Source organism: Pelophylax lessonae (genome assembly GCF_965119305.1).
Source record: "Pelophylax lessonae genome assembly, chromosome: 3".
Classification (NCBI taxonomy): Eukaryota; Metazoa; Chordata; class Amphibia; order Anura; family Ranidae; genus Pelophylax; species Pelophylax lessonae.
Window position 1 is genome coordinate 152,159,903 of NC_138770.1, and position 14,586 is coordinate 152,174,488.

A 14,586-nucleotide genomic window follows, 5' to 3' on the forward strand; every position below is an offset into this window, starting at 1 on the left:
TCTGTTTGATCTGAAACTGCCATGGTGCTGCACATGTGGTCAGTTATGACACCGGCCATTTGATGGTTTAACAGTTTGATTGAGGACATAAGCAAATGTGACACTTAGCAATCCTGGCATTCCAGGAATGTAACTGTTTTTTGAAAATGTTAAATCGAGGGGTTTAGTTCCGCTTTATGATTCACTGCTGTTCAGGGGCTCTGGGCTTCAGCAAAATGGCAGCCTCCAGTAAGAAGAAACAGGAGCAATGCTGTAGGAAATTTACAGCACACTAATTTTGGAGCATAATTATTCATGTGGAATGTATGTAACTTGCTAAAGAGCATAATTTTTTATCAATTTGTTATTGGTAAAGTTCCACTTTAAGGTTGCCTACCCCTGATCTAGATAAGTCTATCTTTAAAAACCAAAAAAAACTCCTTCCTGCAATGTTTAAGAATGTGTTACAAATCACAACTGCACAACAGCATTAAATAAAATGTAAACGGAAAGCTGCCAACATAAATACCCACATATAGAACTAAATAGTTATCTAAAACAATACTTGTAAAGCGCTATCTTCTGTGTTCACAAACATCAAACAGGTACATCGGTATTGTCCCTTTAAATCTGCTATATACAACGTCCATTTTATGTGTAGCACTACTCCCAAGGGAGCTGCTGAAGACGGGTTCCCCTGGGTTACCATTAGCAACAGTAGACCATTCTGACATGTTTCCTAGTGATTTTACCTCAGACAAGGACCAGTCCAGTTTCTTTGGCTTTTAGGTTTTATTAGGAACTTGGATAGGAGAAGGGATGAGTGGGATACTCCAACAGAACTAAACTATACACAACAAGCAGGGACAATCTGATAAATGCTGATCAACGCTGGTTAACGTTGATTGAGCTAGTCACGGCTAGGCCGCTTACTGTATTTCACCTTTGACTGTGAAAGAGTCCTATTAGCTTCCTAAGGCATTCCTTTCCTGAGGTAGCTGACTTTAATAGTACACTGCACTGCTGAACAACTTCAAGGCCCTTCCTGGCACCCCCTTTAACCCCTAATCTTCAGGGCTTCACAACTTGGCACCCCCTTTACTATAACACAGTAGCTGGCTCCTTGATCCCCTTGACCTCTCTGGAGTGGTCCTGTCTCTTAGGCAGACCCCTCGGCAGGTGCTTAAGTACTCACGATACTGTTTTTCCAGAATAATCCTGCCCAGCAGCTCCACTTGGTCAGCACACACTGGATCCTCTGCAGCACAGCTCAACCCCTGGCCGACTGCCTGGACCACCTTCCTTAGCAACAGGAGGAGAGACAGCCGTCACCCTCCTCCTGGGACCTGACTTCCTGCCAAAAGACACCCTGTCACATGCTCCCCTCAGATTTATTCCCAATCATAGAATGCATTGCAGCAATGCCCACCTGCTGGGACAGTCATAAACCCTGGTGTGCTATTGGCTAGGTTTCCTCCACTGCCCAACAAGGTCCCTCATTGGATACATTGGGGAGACTCCCCAGACTAAACAGGACACACCTGGAAACATGTGACAGGCTAACTGACAGATTAGACCCTCCTGATAAGCAGACCAGGGTCATGAATATATTTTACCTAGCACCTACTTAGGAGGGTGCTACATCCACCCCCCACCAAAAATGAGCCACGTCCCATTCGCTCTGGGGCAGCCGCCCCCTACAAAAATCCTGCCAAAAGATTAGGAGTATCCCACTAACTTGGAAAAGGGAAAAAGGGAAAAATAACAAATATACAAGCAAGTAAATTACGTGCAAAAATATAGGTATACATCTGACATACAAATTTACAATTGAGGGTGCAGCAAAAGGATGCAATCCCCACAAAACAAACTTTGTTTGGTGAAAGAACCAACAATATATACATACAGCCTAGCTGACTACCTCTAAGGTTTGTTATCCCTGTAGGGCAGGGGTGGGGAACCTTTTTTCTGCAAAGGGCTATTTGGGTATTTATGAAATCATTCGGGGGCCGTACAAAATTATCAACTTAAAAATGTGCCTGTTATATTTGGTCAAACATTTAATTAACTCACCCCTAATGTGATGGCTGCAACTGCTTCTCTTTGGGGAGGTGTGTGATGTTAGCTGGTATTGATGATGTTGCTACTCGCAACTGGTTTTCCAGGTTTGCGTCAGTCAGTCTGGAGCGCAGTCGACTTTGTGGTGGTAAGTTTTGAAAAGAACTGCTGGCGGGTAATGCTGGTGGGTATAGCTGGCTGGTACTGCTGGCTGGTACTGCTGTGGGTACTGCTGGCTCAGGCTGGTACTGCTGGCTTGTATTGTGCGGTGGGTACTGCTGGCGGGTACTGCTGGCTCAGGCTGGTACTGCTGTGGGTATTTCTGATTCAGGCTGGTACTGTGCTGTAGATACTGCCTTGGGTACTGCTGGCTCAGGCTGGTACTGCTGGCTGGTACTGTGCTGTGGGTACTGCTAGCTGGTACGGCTGGCTAGTACTGCTGGCTGGTACTGCTGGTTCTGGCTGGTACTGCTGTGTGTGCTGCTGGCGGGAAATGCTGGCTAGCAGCGGTGCCGTGCTGGAGGAAGAGGCGATGTTTCCTGTATTGGTCACAGGCGGAGTGCATTTGATATCACTCCGCCTGTGACTCACTCAGACTGTCAGAACGGAGCCAGTGTAACGTTAAAAAACCATACCCCGTGAAGAAACCATACCCTCGTCACTTCCTGTGTGAAACAGCTGAGCAGCGCAGCAGTGCGCATGCTCAGAGCCCCGGATACCAAATTGAACATAAAAGAATTTGACAAGTGCGCATGCTCGGAGGGCATGAAATAATCGAGGCACTGTGTATAATGTTATTCTTGCGGCGGGTACATTAAAATAGTTCGGCTGCAACATCAATCATCTCCTCTCCTGACACTTCCCTGATCTGCCCTAATAAATATAAAAGCGGCGGCGGGTGTATAAGATGTAAATGACGGCGATCGCTGCTCCGTGATCCGCTTTTATATTTATTACCCGAGATCAGGGAAGTGACAGGGGAAGGAGCGGAGATGATGTATGTTGCAGAGGAGCTGTTTTAATCTAACCGTCGCAAATGTAACTACCGTGAGAAATCCATACCCTCCGTAGGTGCACCGGAAGTGACGAGGGTATGGTTTTCTCACAGGTATGGTTTTTTCACGGAACACCGGAACTATACAGGAAGCATTGGCTCCATTCTGACAGATCAGCTGAGAGACACAGACTCAGCTGCATGGGGGGCCGGACCAAATGACTTTGAGGGCCGCATGCGGCCCCCGGGACGTAGGTTCCCCACCCCTGCTGTAGGGTATTTACATCCAAATCAGTTTGTATATGTGCCTCCCACTTTTTAAGGGACCAAAAGTAATGGGACAGATTAACAATCATAAATCAAACTTTCACTTTTTAATAGTTGGTTGCAAATCCTTTGCAGTCAATTACAGCCTGAAGTCTGTAACGCATAGACTTCACCAGACGCTGGGTTTCATCCCTGGTGATGCTCTGCCATGCCTCTACTGCAACTGTCTTCAGTTCCTGCTTGTTCTTGGGGCATTTTCCCTTCAGCTTTGTCTTCAGCAAGTGAAATGCATGCTCAATCGGATTCAGGTCAGGTGATTGACTTGGCCATTGCATAACATTCCACTTCTTTCCCTTAAAAAACTCTTTGGTTGCTTTCGCAGTATGCTTCAGGTCATTGTCCATCTGCACTGTGAAGCGCTGTCCAATGAGTTCTGAAGCATTTGGCTGAATATGAGCAGATAATATTGCCCGAAACACTTCAGAATTCATAGGATGTTGTTCCAGAACTGTGAAGTCTTTTTTAGATGTTGTTTGGAAATCTCTAATCTGGCCTTCCTGTTTTTGAGGCTCACCAATGGTTTACATCTTGTGGTGAACCCTCTGTATTCACTCTGGTGAAGTCTTCTCTTGTTTGTTGACTTTGACACACATACACCTACCTCCTGGAGAGTGTTCTTGATCCGGCCAACTGTTGTGAAGGGTGTTTTCTTCACCAGGGAAAGAATTCTTCGGTCATCCACCACAGTTGTTTTCCGTGGTCTTCCGGGTCTTTTGGTGTTGCAGAGCTTACCAGTGCGTTCTTTCTTTTTAAGGATGTTCCAAACAGTTGATTTTGCCACACCTAATGTTTTTGCTTTCTCTCTGATGGGTTTGTTTTGTTTTTTCAGGATAATAATGGCTTGCTTCACTGATAGTGACAGCTCTTTGGATCTCATATTATGGTTTGTCAGCAACAGATTCCAAATGCAAATAGCACACTTGAAATTAACTCTGGACCTTTTATCTGCTCCTTGTAATTGGAATCAGGAGAGAATAACACACACCTGGCCAAGGAACAGCTGAGCAGCCAATCATCCCATTACTTTTGGTCCCTCAAAAAGTGGGAGGCACATATACAAACTGTTGTTATTCCTACACCTTTCATCTGCTTTGGATGTAAATACCCTCAAATTAAAGATGAAAGTCTGCAGTTAAAGCACATCTTGTTGGTTTCATTTCAAATCCATTGTGGTGGTGTATAGAGCCAAAAAGATTAGAATTGTGTCAATGTCCCAATATTTATGGACCTGGCCCACACAGTACACAGTATTCACAGTAAACCCCCCACTTATCGCGTTCCGGACCCACCGGCGATAAGTGAAAATCCGCAAAATAGAAAAACCCTATTAAAATACACTGAACGCATGTTTTTTTTACTGTCACTGAACTTTTAAAAGCATTTTAAGGTCTTTAAACACACTTTTAAAACAATAGAAACTCATTTAAACACATAAAGATACTGAGAGACAGAGCAAGAACTATGGAAAACACAAAAATATTTAATTCTCAATGATTTAATTAGTAAAATAACATAGCAAAGGAAAAAATTAAGTGCGGCGCTAATAACGTGTACATAATATACAACAAATAAATCATAAATGCATGAAATAGTATTTAAATAAAGTCCAATAACATGAGTAGGCTTAAAATAAAGTCCCAAAGAAGTGATACATCTTGTCGGTGAATATAATCATATCCAAATGTGAGAAAGTGAATCCCAACACCAGGTAAACAAATAGAATGGGCGCTCACCAGATCAAATGGGTCTGAATTGCCTTATAGCAAACAGACCTATTAAGCTGTACAAGATGATCCTGATTCCTCCTACGAATATACTATGGATGTAGTTTTCAGCTCATGTGATGGTAAGAAGAAACGGAAGGGAGTCTCTCAAAACCAGATGACATGAAAACCAAAAAGAGGAGTGCGTATAGCTTAATATTGCTAAAAACTTTTAATGAAATAAAAGGAATCACACTTACAAAAATCGCATGGTAACAGGCAATATGACATATAGAAGTTCTACTGCGAGCTCCTGACGCGTATCGTCCGCACAGACATAATCAGAGGATATTGCTCTCTGCATAAATCCTTTTGAGACTGGCAGTTCCACAAATACGGAAACAAACCCGGAAAACTCTTGGCCTCCCTCGGCAGGCCCCCCTTCATTCCCACTTGCATTTCGGCCCTGAGAGACTCCCAGGGCCAAGTTGTTGACTCTCCTCAGGATGTCATTAAAGTGCTTGAACTCTATTACAAATCCCTATATGGGCCCGACCCAATAGACGATACTGTGGCCTCCACTCTCCTATCTACTGTCCATTTACCCACGGTCTCACAAGAACAGCTAGACCTCTTAAATGCCCCCATCTCTCTCGACAAAGTTGCGGATACGATAAAAACTTTAGCCCCCGGAAAGGCTCCTGGCCCCGATGGGTACACCTCTGAATTCTATAAGATTGCATCCAGCTCCCTAGCCCCTACTTTGTGTGCTGCCTTTAATCAGATTCTCTCAAGCAGCCCATACTTACCCACTGGTTTCCAAGCCCTTATTAAACTTATCCCCAAAAAGGGAAAGGATCTTGTAGACCCCAGCTCTTATCACCCCATATCCCTGCTTAACCTTGACTCCAAGTTGCTCTCTAAAATTATCGCCAACAGATTAGCCTCCTTCCTCCCTACCCTTATTCATCCAGCACAAGCTGGTTTACTCAAGGCATGTCAGTGACCTCAAACATTCGGAAAGTGCTGGTGGCTTTGGAGACCGCGAGGGCGGACTCCACCACCGATTCCGTGATTATCACACTTGATGCCGAAAAGGCATTTGATAACGTCAGCTTTCCGTGGTTGCAGTTGGTCCTCGCTAAATTTGGATTTTCGGGCCCATTTTCTCACCTGATATGGGCTATGTTCTCCTCTCCTTCGGCCCAAGTCATGACCGTGGGCCTTGCCTCTCAATCTTTCCGACTGTATAAAGGTACAAGACAGGCTGTCCACTCTCACCTCTCCTGTTCAACCTCGCTATCGAGCCCCTGTCCAGGACCCATACACAACATCCCCGCCTGAAAGGGATCCGGGTTGGAAACCAAAAACTTCGCACAGCCTTATTTGCAGATGATGTATTGGTTTTCACCTCGGATCCACGCCACACTCTTGCCGATAATCCAATCTGTCTTTGAAACTTTCCACACATGCTCAGGTCTACGCATCAACTTCTCTAAAAGTGAAATTCTTCCTCTGAACACCACACGCACACCTTACTGGGCCTCCTCCTCCCCTTTGAAAGTGACCACCACACGCATCATCTAACTGGGTATAAAAATTGGCAGCCACCCCTCCTCCCTTTATCGTCTTAACTTCTCCCCAGCTCTAGACAGAATAATTGCAGAACTACAACATTGGCGTAATTTACCTATTACCTTCTTTGGAAGGTGCCGCCTTTACAGAATGTCTAGCTTCCCCAAATTACTTTACCCATTGCAAACCATCCCCCTCCTTTTTAAAGCACAGTGATATTACCAGACTTAATAGGGCCCTGACTGCCTTCCTTTGGCAAGGCCGTCGACCCTGCATCACCCTCCAAAAATTGTACCTTCCAAAACACGATGGGGGGGGGGGGGTAAGCCTTCCCAATGCAAGGATTTATATCTCTTGCCTCCTACGCGGATGCCTTGACTGGATTGGCCAGAAATCCGGTACATGAATTTTGATATAGAAACTCAAATTACTGCACCTTATGATTTGGTTTTGTTGCTTCATTGCGGAAACGGGGACCTGCCTCCTCATTTGCGCTCTAACGTTCTAGTTAGAGACACAGTAGCGGCCTGGAGGGAAACAAGGAAAAAGCTAGGATCCCCACAGCGGATATCCAGATACTTACCCATCAGGTATCACCCCCAGTTTCCGCAAGCGCAGCAACACCCTGCTTTTCTCCTCTGGTCCTCAAAGGGCCTGACCAGGTTCTCCCGACCTGTACAATGTTTACACAGGTGCCCCCCTTAGTTTAGCTGACCTCACTCGACTTTTTGAGGTATCACCTCAACACCATCTACTTCTTCACCAATGCCTGAGCTTTGTCAATACTCTTTGCTCATCTAAATCCCTTCAGTTCAAAGGCACTATTCTGGACTCATGGGTATCGCAGGGCAAACACAAAATTTCTCATCTCTACAAGCCATTGCATGGAGAACTCTCTAAAGCTGTCTCATTGCAGATAGCCTCACCCTGGAATAAAGTCCTTCACTCCAGTGAAGCTCACCACTTTGCTCTAAGGGGCTATGTGACTACATGTCTTTTTGTTCCTAATGAGTTTTGGCGTGAACAACAATTTAAAATTCTTCACAGGGCATACATCCCCCACCTAAGACGCTCCTCAGACCAACAAAATCATCTTTACACACCATGTAAACTCCAATATCCATCCTTGTTTTCACAAGCTCTGGGAATGTCCTCGCATCTCTAAATTCTAGGACCAGACTCTCTCCTATAACACTCACCAAAGACATTTATGCTCTCCTGTTTGGTTACTTGGATACTCAACTTGAATCTTTGCCGAAACGACAAAAGATCACATTCTGACAAAACAAGCAATGGCTGCTTACATGTTATATGATAGCACAGAGAACAATTCTCAGACGCTGGATGGATATCTCTCCTCCGACCATCTCAGAGCTGCGCTCAGATCTCAGTGCCCTTTGGACGAAGGAGCAACTAGACCTTACTGTTCAGCCACATCAGAGTCATGCAACCTTTCACCGCAAATGGCATAACTATGCTACCATATAGGATCTCACTCCATCAAGGGAACCGAGAGGTCCTTCTCACCCTATCTCATAATCAGACAAGTTTCACTTTTATTTTGCATCTTTCGCACTCTGAATGACTGGTTGCTCTTCTCTTCACTAAGTAACTCTTGACTTTCGCTTCTCATATCCATTAGGCTCACACACCCTCACCCCCACCCCAAATCTTTGGTTCCTTGTTGATAACAGCAATGCGCTCTCCTCCCCCTTCTTCCTCCCTTTCTTCCTTTACCCATCCTCCCTTCCTCCCACCCCTCCCCCTTTCCCCCCTCCCCCTTTCCCCCCTCCCCTTTTGCCCCTTCCTCCTTTTCCTCTACCCCTCCCCCTTACCCTTTATTAAGGTTCCCCTGTTCTAGTTAATGCATATTAGGTTTTTCTTTCTTTCTGGATTTACATATTTGTCAGCAATCCCTTGTTGTTTTACAGTGACGTGCTATTCGATGTATGTTCTGACTTTTACTCCCTGCATCACTAATGGTTATTGTATGTTCTGTTATGACAAACCTCAATAAAATCTTGTTAAAAAAAATAAATAAATTGCGCACGCCCGTGCAACAGCAAAAAACTACATACATTTTTAAACGCCTTTACAGGTTACCACTTTAGATTTACAGAGCAGGTCTACTGCAAGAATTACCGCCCTCGATCTGACGATCGCGGCTATATCTTACATGCATGGGGCAATTGCTTTTTACATAGACACCAGACCGATTCTTGCATTTGCCTTTGTGTGCAAACAAGGGGGGACAGGGGTGCTTGCATTTTTTATTTTTATTATTATTATTATTTGTAATTGTAGTATGTATGTATGTATGGCCGAGCTGTGATAACATCACTCCCGCACATGCACGGGGAAGTTACAGCCGCAGTACAGAGTTCTGAATGGATGGCATAGTCTATTAAGAGCCTAGTACGCATGTCGGCGGCTGCTGCTAAAGTAAATATTTCCTAAACAGTGCACGTTTAGGAGATATTTACTGTAATTACAGATAAGCCTTATTATAGGCTTACCTATAGGTAAAAAGCAAACACATGAGTTTGATACCACTTTAAATGTGTCAGATTTGTCATTTAAACATTGTTTGGCTGCATCCATATGGCTTTGAGCTGTATTTTTAAACATAATTCTAAAAAACTGAAGGGTATTCAAAACATGTAGTCTATGTGACAGCTATATATTTAAATAAATTATTTTAAACATACTGTAACTTTAAGCTTAAAGTGGTTGTAAACCCTTCCATATACCCAGTGATGTGATGGGCCTTTAAAATTAAACTAATCCTCCTGCATAAGTTGTACCTGCTTATCTGCAGTCTTCTATTCTCTAAAGGCATTCAAAGTACGAGAATTTATAAAGCTTGTCTGAGCTTTTAGAAAAAAGGGGACAGAGCTGAAATTACACTCTGCCAGGCTCAGTGAGGAGCGCTCTGAGAGCTGATTGGAAAAGACGGGACACACCCCCTCCACACAGCACACAGGGACAGAGCTGAGGCTTTCCATCAGCTTGAGCTCCCTCCCCTGTCACATTTTTCCCTTGGTGTCAGGAAAACTTGTCAGAATTGATTCATGCTTATAGCAGAGAAATGAAGCAGCAGACAGAAATGACACTTAGTGCTCCTAATTGGGTCAAGTACACAATATAGAGGGATATACTTTGTTCATATTTCACGTCTGAGTTTTACAACTTCTTTCTTTGATTTGATCATCAAAAAAAAATATAATCATGTTTTATTTTCCTTTAAGGAAAATCTACTTTGACGGAGTCTTTGAAACAGCATCTGAAAGCAGCACTACTTAGATCACCACCAGATTCTATTAGTCGATGGAGGAAAACCTTTGATGACGAGACGTCACTCATAAAAAGAGCATACTATGCATTAAGTAACTATGTTGCAGCAGTGGACATTGCAAAAGCATCTGAAGTATCTCCAGTGATTGTAGACAGGTGGGATAATATTTTAAATATACTGTATCTAAACCTAAGAACACAAATTTGGTAAATTGCAGTTTACCAGTCCTACAATGTGATGACTGCATTTGTTTCCTTCTTCTGGCTTTTTCCCCTTTTTTTTTCACCTGGTGATACTTTCAGTAACACATTTCCTAGGGTGACAATCCTTACTGACTGAATTGTATCTATAGAGGAAACAAATTGCCACCTTAAAACCAGACTACAGAACACCTCCCTCTCCTTCATAACTTTGGGAAAGTATTCTCTGGTCCTCAGAGATAGCTTGAAGCAATGCTATCTAATAACACTGAGCAAAGGCAGAGAGCATAGGAAGTTATCAGATCACAATAGTTCTGGCTGGATCAACAGTTTTCTGTTCATATTGAAAATATATAACAGAATCCTCTTAAAGTGTCATTAAACCCAGAAAAACTCTCATTACATGCTATATAACAGGGCGTGCATCTTTACAAAGCCACTAAAGCATTTGTTTTGAGTACAGTGAAATATACCTGGTTGATCCTGCCTTCAGCTATCCCTCCTATCTTCTCTGTGTCCCCACTCTGAGGTTGAGAATGTGTAGACCAGCTGGTGTCCTCTATGGAGCATGCTCTGTTTTAGTCCCTTTCTAAGTAGTGTTGAGCGAACACGGACTGTATTATTCGTGTTCGTACCGAATAATTGGATTTTTTGTACCCGAACACGGACACGGACACTTTACTGTATGTTCGGGTAAAAATCCGTGTTCGGTCGTTTTATTTCCGGGTTTTGCATGCTTTGGCGCTCTTTTCATGGCGGGCTTTCAACAGCCAATCAACAATCGTTTAACTGGTGTGCCTTAAGCCATCCCAGCCATGCCTGCAAATGTCTCAGTAGCTGTGATTGGCCGTCTGAAGCATGTGACCAAGTCTTTATAAGTTCGAGGCAGCCGCAGCGGCGTCATTATGCTGCTTAGATTCAGGGACAGAGAGCACACATCAACGTGCTGGCTGCTGATTAGGGAAAGATAGGCAGGAAAAAACCATTTGTGTCCGGATAGAATTGAGGGACAGGTCGGAGTGTTTAGGCAGGGCGAGTTGTAGGCATTTTAGGGATAGAGTCTGCTGAATTATATAGGGTCAGTGTCTTCTACAAACTACAATCGATATTGCTGTGTGGGGGGTGGGGTGAATCTGCACTCAATCCTGATCTACGATCTCTTCTCAATCCTGTTAGGGACAGAGTCTGCTGAATTTTAGGGAAACTGTGTTCTACAAACTACAATCGATATTGCTGTGTGGGGGGTGGGGTGAATCTGCACTCAATCCTGATCTACGATCTCTTCTCAATCCTGTTAGGGACAGAGTCTGCTGAATTTTAGGGAAACTGTGTTCTACAAACTACAATCGATATTGCTGTGTGGGGGGTGGGGTGAATCTGCACTCAATCCTGATCTACGATCTCTTCTCAATCCTGTTAGGGACAGAGTCTGCTGAATTTTAGGGAAACTGTGTTCTACAAACTACAATCGATATTGCTGTGTGGTGTGGGATTGGAGATAGGCAGGTGTCAGTGATCCACATCCATTTTTCTGTGTGTGAGCTGCAGTGAACACAATCTTTTTGGGCTGCAGTGAACACAATCTTTTTGGGCTGCAGTGAACACAATCTTTTTGGGCTGCAGTGAACACAATCTTTTTGGGCTGCAGTGAACACAATCTTTTTGGGGTGCAGTGAACAAAATCTTTTTGGGGTGCAGTGAACACAATCCTTTTTGGTGTGCAGTGAACACAATCTTTGTGGGGTGCAGTGAACAAAATCCTTTGTGGGGTGCAGTGAACACAATCTTTTTGGGGTGCAGTGAACAAAATCCTTTTTGGGGTGCAGTGAACAACATCCTTTTTGGGGTGCAGTGAACACAATCTTTTTGGGGTGCAGTGAACAAAATCCTTTGTGGGGTGCAGTGAACACAATCTTTTTGGGGTGCAGTGAACACAATCTTTTTGGGGTGGAGTGAACAACATCCTTTTTGGGGTGCAGTGAACAAAATCCTTTTTGGGGTGCAGTGAACAAAATCATGTTTGGGGTGCAGTGAACACAATCTTTTTGGGGTGCAGTGAACACAATCTTTGTGGGGTGCAGTGAACACAATCTTTTTGGGGTGGAGTGAACAACATCCTTTTTGGGGTGCAGTGAACAACATCCTTTTTGGGGTGCAGTGAACACAATCTTTTTGGGGTGCAGTGAACACAATCTTTGTGGGGTACAGTGAACAGAATCTTTGTGGGGTGCAGTGAACACAATCTTTGGGGGGTACAGTGAACACAATCTTTGTGAGGTGCAGTGAACACAATCTTTGTGGGGTGCAGTGAACACAATCATTGTGGGGTGCAGTGAACTCAATCTTTGTGGGGTACAGTGAACACAATCTCATACTGAAGGTTTGAGGGTGCTGCCTGTTCCATACTCCCCCTACTCCTCATCTAGCCTTTTAGGGGTACAAACAATAGTAATTGGGGCCTAGTGTGGTTGTGTACGTGTGATATACATACACTTTTTTGGGATCATATTTTCTATTCCGCTATTTAATCAAAAACCTTTGGGGATCAGTTAAATTGGGGGATAGTCTGTGTTGGTACGTGTGAGAGAGATCCACCTTTCCAAGTTGTTGGGGTTCATCTCATACTTCTGAAGGTTTGAGGGTGCTGCCTGTTCCATACTCCCCCCTACTCCTAGCCTTTTAGGGGTACAAACAATAGTAATTGGGGCCTAGTGTGGTTGTGTACGTGTGATATACATACACTTTTTTGGGATCATATTTTCTATTCCGCTATTTAATCAAAAACCTCTGGGGATCAGTTAAATTGGGGGATAGTCTGTGTTGGTACGTGTGAGAGAGATCCACCTTTCCAAGTTGTTGGGGTTCATCTCATACTTCTGAAGGTTTGAGGGTGCTGCCTGTTCCATACTCCCCCTACTCCTAGCCTTTTAGGGGTACAAACAATAGTAATTGGGGCCTAGTGTGGTTGTGTACGTGTGATATACATACACTTTTTTGGGATCATATTTTCTATTCCGCTATTTAATCAAAAACCTCTGGGGATCAGTTAAATTGGGGGATAGTCTGTGTTGGTACGTGTGAGAGAGATCCACCTTTCCAAGTTGTTGGGGTTCATCTCATACTTCTGAAGGTTTGAGGGTGCTGCCTGTTCCATACTCCCCCTACTCCTAGCCTTTTAGGGGTACAAACAATAGTAATTGGGGCCTAGTGTGGTTGTGTACGTGTGATATACATACACTTTTTTGGGATCATATTTTCTATTCCGCTATTTAATCAAAAACCTCTGGGGATCAGTTAAATTGGGGGATAGTCTGTGTTGGTACGTGTGAGAGAGATCCACCTTTCCAAGTTGTTGGGGTTCATCTCATACTTCTGAAGGTTTGAGGGTGCTGCCTGTTCCATACTCCCCCTACTCCTAGCCTTTTAGGGGTACAAACAATAGTAATTGGGGCCTAGTGTGGTTGTGTACGTGTGATATACATACACTTTTTTGGGATCATATTTTCTATTCCGCTATTTAATCAAAAACCTTTGGGGATCAGTTAAATTGGGGGATAGTCTGTGTTGGTACGTGTGAGAGAGATCCACCTTTCCAAGTTGTTGGGGTTCATCTCATACTTCTGAAGGTTTGAGGGTGCTGCCTGTTCCATACTCCCCCTACTCCTAGCCTTTTAGGGGTACAAACAATAGTAATTGGGGCCTAGTGTGGTTGTGTACGTGTGATATACATACACTTTTTTGGGATCATATTTTCTATTCCGCTATTTAATCAAAAACCTCTGGGGATCAGTTAAATTGGGGGATAGTCTGTGTTGGTACGTGTGAGAGAGATCCACCTTTCCAAGTTGTTGGGGTTCATCTCATACTTCTGAAGGTTTGAGGGTGCTGCCTGTTCCATACTCCCCCCTACTCCTAGCCTTTTAGGGGTACAAACAATAGTAATTGGGGCCTAGTGTGGTTGTGTACGTGTGATATACATACACTTTTTTGGGATCATATTTTCTATTCCGCTATTTAATCAAAAACCTCTGGGGATCAGTTAAATTGGGGGATAGTCTGTGTTGGTACGTGTGAGAGAGATCCACCTTTCCAAGTTGTTGGGGTTCATCTCATACTTCTGAAGGTTTGAGGGTGCTGCCTGTTCCATACTCCCCCCTACTCCTAGCCTTTTAGGGGTACAAACAATAGTAATTGGGGCCTAGTGTGGTTGTGTACGTGTGATATACATACACTTTTTTGGGATCATATTTTCTATTCCCCTATTTAATCAAAAACCTTTGGGGATCAATTAAATTGCGGGATAGTCTGTGTCGGTACGTGTGAGATCCACCTTTCCAAGTTTTTGGGGTTCATCTCATACTTCTGAAGCTTTGAGGGTGCTGCCTGTTCCATACTCCTCCTCCTCCTCATCCATCCTTTTAGGTGTACAAACAATAGTAATTGGGGCCTAGTGTG

The 14,586-nt window shown here is 43.9% G+C and overlaps 1 protein-coding gene across 1 annotated transcript in view; it reads left to right on the forward strand.

Annotated features, from left to right (window-relative positions):
* CMPK2 (cytidine/uridine monophosphate kinase 2) overlaps positions 1–14,586 on the forward strand; it is a 40,987-nt gene that overhangs the window by 11,867 nt on the left and 14,534 nt on the right. Inside the window, exon 3 of the mRNA XM_082252337.1 lies at positions 9,885–10,086. Within this exon, the coding sequence (XP_082108463.1) occupies positions 9,885–10,086 (202 nt within the window). The remainder of the gene's footprint in view (positions 1–9,884; positions 10,087–14,586) is intronic.